This window comes from Sinocyclocheilus grahami, unplaced genomic scaffold (genome assembly GCF_001515645.1).
Source record: "Sinocyclocheilus grahami isolate Dianchi unplaced genomic scaffold, SAMN03320097.WGS_v1.1 scaffold245.1, whole genome shotgun sequence".
Classification (NCBI taxonomy): Eukaryota; Metazoa; Chordata; class Actinopteri; order Cypriniformes; family Cyprinidae; genus Sinocyclocheilus; species Sinocyclocheilus grahami.
The window spans coordinates 1,229,101-1,240,009 of NW_015505424.1; the positions used below are offsets into that span (position 1 = coordinate 1,229,101).

Genomic DNA, 10,909 nt, shown 5'->3' on the forward strand with positions numbered 1-10,909 from the left:
TAAGACTCCAGGGTCACATTTGTCATTTGGTTGTGTTAGGTTTAAACTCATTCTGAATCTGACTGAGTTCAAATTTGAGTAGTTTTTTCAGTTTGTTTGCACATCAGAGCAGTCTAAATCTTCATGAATATTGCCAGGGAAGTATGTTTTGCTGCTCTGGTCCCGGTGAAGTGGCGGTTTCACCTTCATACTTGAGCTGATAATTAGTACGGAGGGCTGAAACGAGCGACTGGCGTTCCTGAAGCAGATGGAAGTTACCTGAGGCTGATTCCTGCACTTCTGCAGAACGAGCCTGACCCTCATCGCTCTTTACAAGCGTTTAAAGCATCAGTTACAGCTCAGCTCAGCTTTAGCCGGCCACAGGCGACGGCGCTGTGCATCCCAGAGCTCTCTCCAATACTCATAGGAATTTGTGCCTTCAACATGTCAGAAAGATGTTGAGATACTGAGAGGGCCACTTAACGTTCCTCAAGAAGAACGAGAGCAGACACTTCAAAATGTCAAACAAAGCGAGTTCAGACAAACCCAATCATGGTGCTCAGTTTAGCTGAACACAAATGTTTTACTCTCGTTATACTGTGGTAAATCATGCAAAGAGTTAAAACCCCACCTGTGCAGTCTGTAGTCCTCGATTCGTTTTCATTGACTTTTTAACTGCACGCAACACATTGTTAGTGCATAGGCTCTGAATTTCATTGCAAATGTGTGTAAAGACGCAAAATTGTGTTCATTCATTTATATATAGAAGTGCAGTTTTTTAATGTGTTTCTTCTTGGTTATACAAAGAACTGGACATTTTGAATGTTTAAAAAAAACCATTAAGAAATAAAGTTTTCGTAACTTTTACCAAATGATAAAATGGAATGTTCCAACAATGTTTCAAAAATGTAACATTCTCATGAAATGTTAATGTTACATTTTTGAAACATTGTTGGAACATTCCATTTTATCATTTGGTAAAAGTTACGAAAACTTTATTTCTTAATGGGTTTTTTTAAACATTCAAAATGTCCAGTTCTTTTTAATCTGCTAAAAATTACATTTCTTCTTGGTTATATGAACGTTAGAATCATTTTGAAAACATTGTTACATTTGAATGTTCTCGATGTTTAAAACACCATTTTTTTACATTTAAGGATGTTTTTATTGGTTATACAAACGTTAAAGGAAAGTTACGTTTTATCTTTTTGAAACGATGTGAATGTTCCAAGAATATTCCATTTGAACATTTTATGAAAACATATCTTTCTGAAGTTTTTTTAAACACTCCAAATGTCTTGTTTTAAACGTTTTAAGAACGTTTCGTCTTGGTTGGACAAAAGTTAGAGGAACATTCCGTTTTATCATTTTGAAAACGTTATGAAAACTTTATTTCTTAATGTTTTTTAATCTAGTTTTTTAATCTATTTCGAACATTTCTTCTTGGTTATACGTACGCTATAGAGGAATGTTTCATTCTATCATTTTGAAACGTGTTTCATTTGAACGTTCTCTCAACTTTTAAAGCACACATTGTTTAATATTTAAAGAACTTTTTTTTCTTGTGAACGTTAGAGGTACATTTGTTACGAAAATGTTATTTGCTCATATTTTTAACATTTGAAATGTCACATTTTTTAATCTACTAAGGATGTTTCTTCTTGGTTATGCGAACGTTAGAGGACCGTTTCATTCTATCAATGTTCTCAACGTTTAAAACACCATTTTTTATATTTAAAAAGTTTTTTTTTATTGGTTATACAAACGTTAAAGGAACATTCCATTTGATCATTTTGAAATGATGTTAGAATGTTACATTTCAGTGTTCTCTCAGCATTTAAATAAAATGTAAAGGTTTCTTGGTTATGCAAATGTTGGAGGAATATTCCATTTCATCATTAAAAAACTGTTATGAAAACATATCATTCTGAATGTTTTTAAAAACTCAAAATGTCCAAAATTTTTTGTTTTAAATGTATCAAGAATATTTCGTCTTGGTTATTCAAGCATTATGAGAATGTTACATTTCAATGTTCTCTCAACAACACTTTTTGTATTAAATATATATATATATATTAATAATGTCACGTTCCATAGGTTTTAAGTGAAAGTTCCCTGTGATCTGGGTATAAAGTACTATTTTCTTAATAATTACATCACTGATGAATCATTCACAATAAGACCAGGAACGTGAGTTAATACAGTCCACAGAGTCAGTTTTCTCTTCACACTGTTGAAGAATTACACTAATACCAATCTAGAACTGCTCAAGACCTGTATGAGATAAACAGATTGCTGACTAATAACTGCATTTACATGTACATGTATGCATTTAATGACTTACAAAAAAGGAGCAAAAGCAATTTGCCAAAATGTTCTTAATATGCAATGCCAGGTTTATTAGATGAATACATAAGGAAGGAAGATAAAGAAGAAGCAAGAGCTTTTTTTTGCATGCATGCAATGCATGCAATGCAATGCAAGTTTATTTGATTTCATTCAGACAGAAATGAACGCCAGCACATCTTTTTCCTGTTTGCACAAGTGCTCTGATGCATCATCGTCTCTGAGTTCAGAACAAAGCTCTCTGAGCCGTGATGCCAGCGATTGAGGCGCTACGTCCCGCAGCGTGTTTATAAAAACACCAGCAACAGTTTGACTTCCACACAGCGACGCGAAGCGGCTCAGAGTCACGGCGGAGACAGGAAAACAACAGCACTCGCTTCCCATGAAGAGCAGTGACTGATGTGTGAATGTTTAGCGTTCAGAGAGAGAATTTACACGAGAAATCACAGTTTTAATGAGGATCAGTATCAGGGTCTGCATTGCTTTGAACTCTCTGACCCCTGGCGCTGACCTCTGCATTCTTCAGCTTCTGATTTAGTTTGTGGCATAATCTACTTTTCACCTTCAACCCACGAAATGAAGCGTCTCGATACAAGAACTTACACTTGCTCATGATCTCATATGTTGGTGAAAAACGGCCTTTGATGCGTTTAAAGCGCGGTGGGAAGACGCCGATTGTTTTTCTCAGTGTGAGAGCGGATGATTTGAAGTTATTTCTGTGTGAGTTTTTCCTGATTGCACAATCTCCTGGCACACATCATGCCACTGCACTGGGGGTAAAAGCCTGAGATTTATGAGTGAATGTTTTAAATAAAGCTCTGCTTGAAATTAAGAAACCACATCACTGCACGGCTTTCAGTCAGAGACCAAATAACAATCATTCACCTAAAGAAATCATGCAAAATGTAGCTTGCATTGCATTCGGTTATGTGCACAAACGCACACTGCCACCTGTGTTTGCAGTATGCATAAAGTATGTGCATAAAATAACAGGATGATCTGTTGCATTTGACAAAATGTTCAATGTAACGTGCAATACGCTTAGCTTTTGTCTGCTAAATGTATAAATAACCAACTCTACATGCGTGGAATACTGTATACCATAATGCAATGTGCTCAACTTGATCATCTGTGTCTTGTGTAGCATTTATTTCACCGATAACTGAATATTAATAACACTTAAGCTATAAAGACAAGCCTCAGTTTTGTTAATAACTTTGCATATTGTTGGGCCTATTTAGTGCATGATACATTGTGTTTACTGCAACAGTGTTATTTTAGTACCAATGATTTGTTAATATGTTAAATTAGGTCATATATTTTCTATTGGTTTTCATTTTATTACTTCTTTTTTTATTTATCTATATAGTTTTTAATAAGTTGTAGTATCTGTTTATTTAGTTTTACTTATTTTAGTAACAAAAAATTAGAAATGTAGTTAATAAAATATACAATTAGTATAAAATAAATAAAATGTAAAATGAAAATTTATACTGTATATATATATATGTGTAATTTTCATTTTACATTTTATTTATTTTTTACTTTACATAAAAAATATAAAATACATTTTATTTATTTTATACTAATATTATATATATATAAACAGTTAATTTATGTATAATTAATTTTTAAAAAGATCTTTCTAACTTCAATGCCATTGTGATTGTGTCCTTTCGAAGTAATTTGCGAGATTAATGACCACAGATTTAGAAAACGGCGTTTATTATTTATTTATAGCATTCAGGACTCACTCAACAGAATTATATCTCCTTCAGAAGTTACACTAGTTTGGATGTCGTGCTGTTTCTCCTGAACCTCTTTGCTTCACCCTGACGTCTGTGATCTTCTGATGAGCGACTCAGTAAACCGCACTGAAATGTGTAAAAGCAGAAGAAAGACATTCGTCCTCTGTTGTTCCTCCATGACAGGCTCCTGTGCTCTCTGACCCCGTGACCTTTGACACAGAGGTGGAAACTTGACCCTTAACATCATCAGAGCAGAGGTCAGAGGTCGTGCGTGTGTGTGTGCTGTAACACTCCAGTTTCTCCTTTAGCCTGATAACTGGCCGTCATGCATGAGTGAGGTGTGTGTGGAAGCGTCTCCTCTCAAATCCTCGACTTATCTCAGTACAAGAGCTAGAAAACCTGTGACGGAAACTCTGAGTAATAAAATACACTTCCTGTAGATCAGCTGGCTTTGCTTTCAAGAGGACATCAACACAGAACTATAACTAACTCTCTCTCTCTCTCTCTCTCTGTACATATATATAGATATATAGAGAGAGAGAGAGGCCTACTAGTGCTGTCAAATGATTAATCATGATTAATCACATTCAAAATAAAAGTTTTGTTTACATAATATATGTGTGTACTGTGTGTATTTATTATGTATACTGTATATACATATAATAATAATAATGATAATAAATAAAAATAAGTATCTTATGCTCATCAAGGCTGTATCTATTTGATCAAAAATGCAGAATTTTTTTTTAATTTTGTGAAATATTATTACAATTTAAATCAGCTGTTTTCTCTGTGAATGTGTGTTAAACTGTAATGTATTTCTGTGATGCGCAGCTGTATTTTCAGCATCATTCCTCCAGTCTTCAGTGTCACATGATCTTCAGAAATCAGTATAATATGCTGATTTATTATCAATTCATATTTTTTGGGACCTGTGATACTTTTTTTCAGAATTCTTTGATAAATAAAAAGTTAAAAAGAACAGCGTTTATTCAAAATAGAAATTTTGTGTTACAGTATACGCTCCTGTTCAAAAGTTTGGGGTCGGCACATTTTTTCTTACTTGTTTTTATTATAAAGAAATCAATACTTTTATTCAGCAAGGATGTGTTAAATGAATACAAAGTGGTAGTAAAGACTTATATTGTTAGAAAAGATTTCTGTTTTGAATAAATGACGTTCTTTTGATCTTTTTATTCATCAAAGAATCAAAGTAAAAAAGTATCACAGGTTCCAAAAAAATATTAAGCGGCACAACAGTTTCAGCTCTGATAATAATCAGCATATTATACAGATTTCTGAAGATCATGTGACGCTGAAGACTGGAGGAATGATGCTGAAAATACAGCTGCGCATCACAGAAATACATTACAGCTTAATAGTATACTAAACTACAAAACCAATATTAGAAATTGCTCAAATATTTCACAATATTACATTTTTTTCTGTATTTTTCATCAAATAAATACAGCCTTGATGAGCAGAGGAGCCTCCATTAAAAACATTTTCAACGGCAGTGTATATATATATATACATACAAGTATTTGTTTAGAGAATCTGACCTGAACTTTCTCTGATGGAGGAGAAGAAAAAGAAAACAGAACGTTTACAGGCGGATCGTTCGTGAATCAGACGATGAAAGATGGATGTTTTGGGAACACAGTTCATTTGACATTCATCTGCTGATCACATGGAAACCAGACACTTTCTGTGAACTCTTACAGTGCAGAGATTAAGATTAAGAAAGAAAGACACATAACACAAAACAACAAATGTGCACATTATGTGTGCGGAAAAAAGTGCAACTAAGCAGGAAGGGACCAGTGCTGAGGTAGTATAGTTGACATCTTGACCGTGATAAATAAAGACTTTTACACAATGAAGTGCTGCACTTGTTGACATATAACCTTTTCAGTTCATTTAAAGAATTGGTCCAAATGAATTATACAAAAGAAAGAATGCAATTAAATGCAAGTGTTTCTGTGCATATAAACAAAGAAACTGAAAAGCAACAATCTGCTGATAAAAGTAACTGATGCTTCACTCATCTGTTTGTGCTGAGCTCTTTTCGCTGCTTGTGATTGGACGAGCTCCGCGTCAGTCATCCTCAGGGGGCGTGGCTTTGATGTCTCTCTCGCTGTAACGCGTGTTTGAGACTCAGTTTGAGTGACACGCACAGAGCCAGCATCACTGTAACAGCTTTACGAACACTTCTCACTCACTGCAAGCGTGCATCTGAAAAAGCACAGCCGAAAGTCTGTGGGAAGTTTGCCGAGCATTATATATTTGGGATTTATTTGGATCTGAGACTCTGTGAGCCACTATGTGTCACCAGAGCTGGTTTTTCAGTGTGCTGCTGCTGGGCTTCTGCGCTCGGGCCACTGGGGCTCATGACTCCAGGCTGGAGCTGGAGCTGTGCGGAGGGCCGGACTGGACTCTGGGCTCCTGCGGATCCGGACTCACCTGCGCGGCGCTCAACAGAACCGGACCGGCGCTCGCACCTGAGACAGGTGTCTGCAGAGGTCAGTGACGCGCGAGAGCTTCAACACGAGCTCATGACGCTGAACGCATGCCCATCGATATCATCAAAGAACATGCATTTGCATTGCATCCGTGCAGTGCTGGGAAGGTTACTTTGGAAATGTAATAGGTTACAACCCTGCTGGAAAACAAAACAAAACAATAGAAACCATCACAGAAATTCTAATGGTTTCAACTTTCTACCATTAAAACCACAAAAAATGGTTTTCTGTAGTGTGTTTTTGGGACATATTCCATTAGGATTTATTGGTTTTAACAAGCCACCAATAGAAGGCGACCAATTACCAGTAGAGACCAATAGGCACCATTACAGTTTCCATTAAAACCAGTGCAATTCACGTTATAACCAGTAAACCATTACCAATTCTGTGATGGTTTCTATTATTGTTGTTTTTTTGTTTTTTTAAAAAAAAGGGAAGTTACCCTATTTAAAATGTAATTACTTTATTAAAGTAATGTAACTGATTACATTTGATTACTTTTTGATACATTTTCTAAATTACTTGCTGTTAGTCATTTTCGAAATCCTTCATCACTTAAATTAAGGTTATAATCGTTTAATTTTAAAGCACAGCCATCACAAAATCAGACTTACTATGAGATCGTTCTGAGGTTAAATACCACAACAAGAAACTCTTTTAGTAGCTATGATACTGTTTTTGAAATTAAATCTTTGCATGACAAGAAACACTGGCATATAACTGTAATTTAATTACACAGTGTTTCTCAGTAACTGTAACTGATTACAATTACATTTATTTTGTAATTAAATTATGTAATTTAGTTACATGTAACTAGTTACTCCCCAACACTGCACAAATGACATTTTATTTAGACTTCAGAGAGTAAATATGACAACAGCATTCATGTGGATTCCAGCACACATAGGAATGAAAGGGAGCAAAACTGCAGATGTTTTAGCTAAGGAGGCATGCAAGCTAGATGAGGTTATATGGAAATCCTATACAGTAAATCGGAAGCAACAGTAATAATTAGGAATAGTATAATAATATAAAGGAATGGCAATGTAACTGGGATTGGGAAGTAACAGGCAGACATTACTATAGAATCCAGGAGAAAGTAGTACGGTATGTAAAGGTAATAACAAAACAGACGGTATACTTACGCGATTGAGAATGGGACACACGGGGTTAAATAAAACATTAAAACATCCGACTGGTTTATGTGATCATTGTCAGGATGAGGAATCAGAGGAACACACACTACAGTACGTCACTGCCAAAAGAACATCACAGAAAGAGAAATATTAAAGAAAGAAAATAGTAAACACTTTTTTTCATCATCATCATTATTATTATCATCAGGGAGGTAGCTGACTCAGGCCCACGCTCCAGTATAGTAGTACTCTAGTTTGGCTTCTTGTGCATCACGTCATGATTGATTGCTTGATTGATGTGGTTATGTTGATTGATATGATCAGTTTATACAGTGGTACTTTGATATGTACTGTGATATTGATTAATATGTACAATAGCACGTTACTCCAACAATACCATGCTAAAACCATGGGACTTGTCCAAAAACATGGTATTGCTATAATAACTTGTCCAAAATACTATAGTATCACCGTGGTGCATGTCCAAAAACATGGTATTGCCATAGTTACTTGTCCAAAATACTGTTGTATTACTGTGATACATGTACAAAAATCATGGTATTTGCCATCGTATGTAAAAAATACTACAGTATTTTCATGGTACATGTCTAAAAACATGGTATTGCCACCAAAATACTATAGTATTTTCATGGTACATGTCTAAAAACATGGTATTGCCCCCAAAATACTACAGTATTTTCATGGTACATGTCTAAAAACATGGTATTGCCACCAAAATACTATAGTATTTTCATGGTACATGTCTAAAAACATGGTATTGCCCCCAAAATACTACAGTATTTTCATGGTACATGTCTAAAAACATGGTATTGCCACCAAAATACTATAGTATTTTCATGGTACATGTCTAAAAACACGGTATTGCCCCCAAAATACTACTGTATCACCGTGGTACATGTCTAAAAACATGGTATTGCCACCAAAATACTACAGTATTTTCATGGTACATGTCTAAAAACATGGTATTGCCCCCAAAATACTACAGTATTGTCATGGTACATGTCTAAAAACACGGTATTGCCCCCAAAATACTATAGTATTTTCATGGTACATGTCTAAAAACACAGTATTGCCCCCAAAATACTACAGTATTGTCATGGTACATGTCTAAAAACACGGTATTTGCCATAGTATGTCCAAAATACTATAGTATTGCCATGGTGCATATTCAAAAATGTGGTATTACCATAGTTATTTGTCTAAAATACAAAAAAAAAATCATAGTATGGCCATAATGCCATATCCAGAAAATAATACCATGGTACTTTCAGTACTTTTTAGTCGGCTTACACTTCCCGTTCTGTTACAATGAGGTTTATAATATCCAAATTGTGAAATAATCAAGAATAATCAAGTTATTCATGAGTTTTGCTCAGTCAATGTGAATCTAGGTTTAGCATTCCGATCTAAATTTTCAATTAGTTCATAGCTCTTCGATTGAATAATGCCGCTGATGTAATGCACGAGATGATTTGGCTCACGACTGATCGCAGCGTCCTGTGATTTGATCTATGATGTGATTTTAGGCTCCTGTCCAAGAGTTTAGTCAGGAGAAGGTCATAAAGGCAGGCTGGAGCTGGACTTTCTCCAGGTCTAAACACTTGGATTGCTCCGGACGGCTGAGCGAAAGCAGAAGTCGGTCTGTGGGAAGGTCCCGGAGCTCAATTAGCCCTCGTCTTCATCTTCCTCCTGTGGGGTCTGTGGTTCATCCCGAGGGATCGCGTCCTTGATTGGGTTTTATTTACTGGCCAGTGTTGGGGTTAATTCCTTCACAAATGTTCCGCTTTGAACGAGTCTGACTTGCGTTTTTTTTTCAGCTGCTTACACACATTTTCAAAACTTTGCCTCTTTTTTTCAAAACTTTACACACAAATCCAAAACTTGCACACACAAAATGCAAATAAATAAATGCAGATGTAATATGAGCATGTAGAAAATTTGAGGTTAAATAATGAGTGTCATTTTCCAGCCACTGACTAACCAGCATCTCTTTAGGATAGTAATACATTATTCATGATTGTCATCATTAATTACCCCCCCCCCCCCATTAGCAAAGAAATTAATGAGGCTGTTTATATTCTGACATGGCTGAAGGCGAATGGAAGACGTGAAAATGAAAAGAGCTTGTTGAATATTGTATATCGGTCTTTTTTGGGGTACATCCATTTGTCATATGCTCTTGAAAATAAACGTTCTCGTCACTGATGGTTCCATGAAGAACCTTTAACATCCATGGAACCTTTCCTTTGCAAAAACGGTTGATTAGATGATTCAAATGTTCTTCACACTAAGAAAAAATGGTTCTTGTGAATAAAGGAAACATAAATGATCTTCATTGGCATTGATGGTTCCATGAAGAACCTTGGAACATCCATAGAACCTTTCTATTGTTCTTCAAAAGGTTCTTCAACACTCTTTAAAAAATAGGTTTCAAAGGAGGTTTTTGCAAAAATGCTATAGAATAATAATTTTTGGTTCCCCAAAAGGCTTTCTTAAAAGAATTCTGTTTTTAAAACATTTTAATAATCTAAAGAACCTTTTTCCCCACTATAAATTTTCCGTGGATGTTATAGGTTCTTCATGGAACCACAGATACCCGCATTGAGTGTAGATTTTGTTTATATACTGTCAGAATATTTGGACTGCATTTATGGATTTGTTGGACAAAAATAAAGATGTTCTGTTCTGCAAACCAAACCTGCAAATATGCTAATTAACAACCTCTACATCACCAGTACTGCATATTTAAAGCTACAGTGTATTATTTTAGCACAACTAGAGTCTCCAAACAGAATAATGACTGTTTTCAAACAGGTTTCCCAAACTGGTCCAGTATGAATCCATCTTAGCAGTTCAATCACGGTCATTTTGACCGCCTGTTTAGTCTTGACTATCAGAAAGACTTCCTCTGAGTCTCCATGTTCTTCTGTTTGCCTTTTTATACTGATAAAATAGCAGCTTCCCACATTTGACCCATAACTATTATACGAGAAACAACAATAATGAGAAGGACGCAACATGTTTGCAATCAACCTCCTTGAAACTGATTAAACTAGTTATCACGTGGACTTTAGATAACAACACTAGACCAGACTGTTTTTATTTCAGACTAATCTGCATTCAGCAAGTACGTTTCCAGGAAAAAAGAAAAAAAATC

General features: G+C 35.4%; 1 protein-coding gene across 1 annotated transcript in view; it reads left to right on the plus strand.

Moving 5' to 3' along the window:
* The first annotated feature begins 6,253 nt into the window (after positions 1-6,253).
* LOC107598144 (cysteine-rich motor neuron 1 protein-like) overlaps positions 6,254-10,909 on the plus strand; it is a 29,206-nt gene continuing 24,550 nt past the window's right edge. Inside the window, exon 1 of the mRNA XM_016289417.1 lies at positions 6,254-6,595. Coding sequence (XP_016144903.1) covers positions 6,397-6,595 — 199 coding nt within the window. The 5' untranslated portion in view covers positions 6,254-6,396. The remainder of the gene's footprint in view (positions 6,596-10,909) is intronic.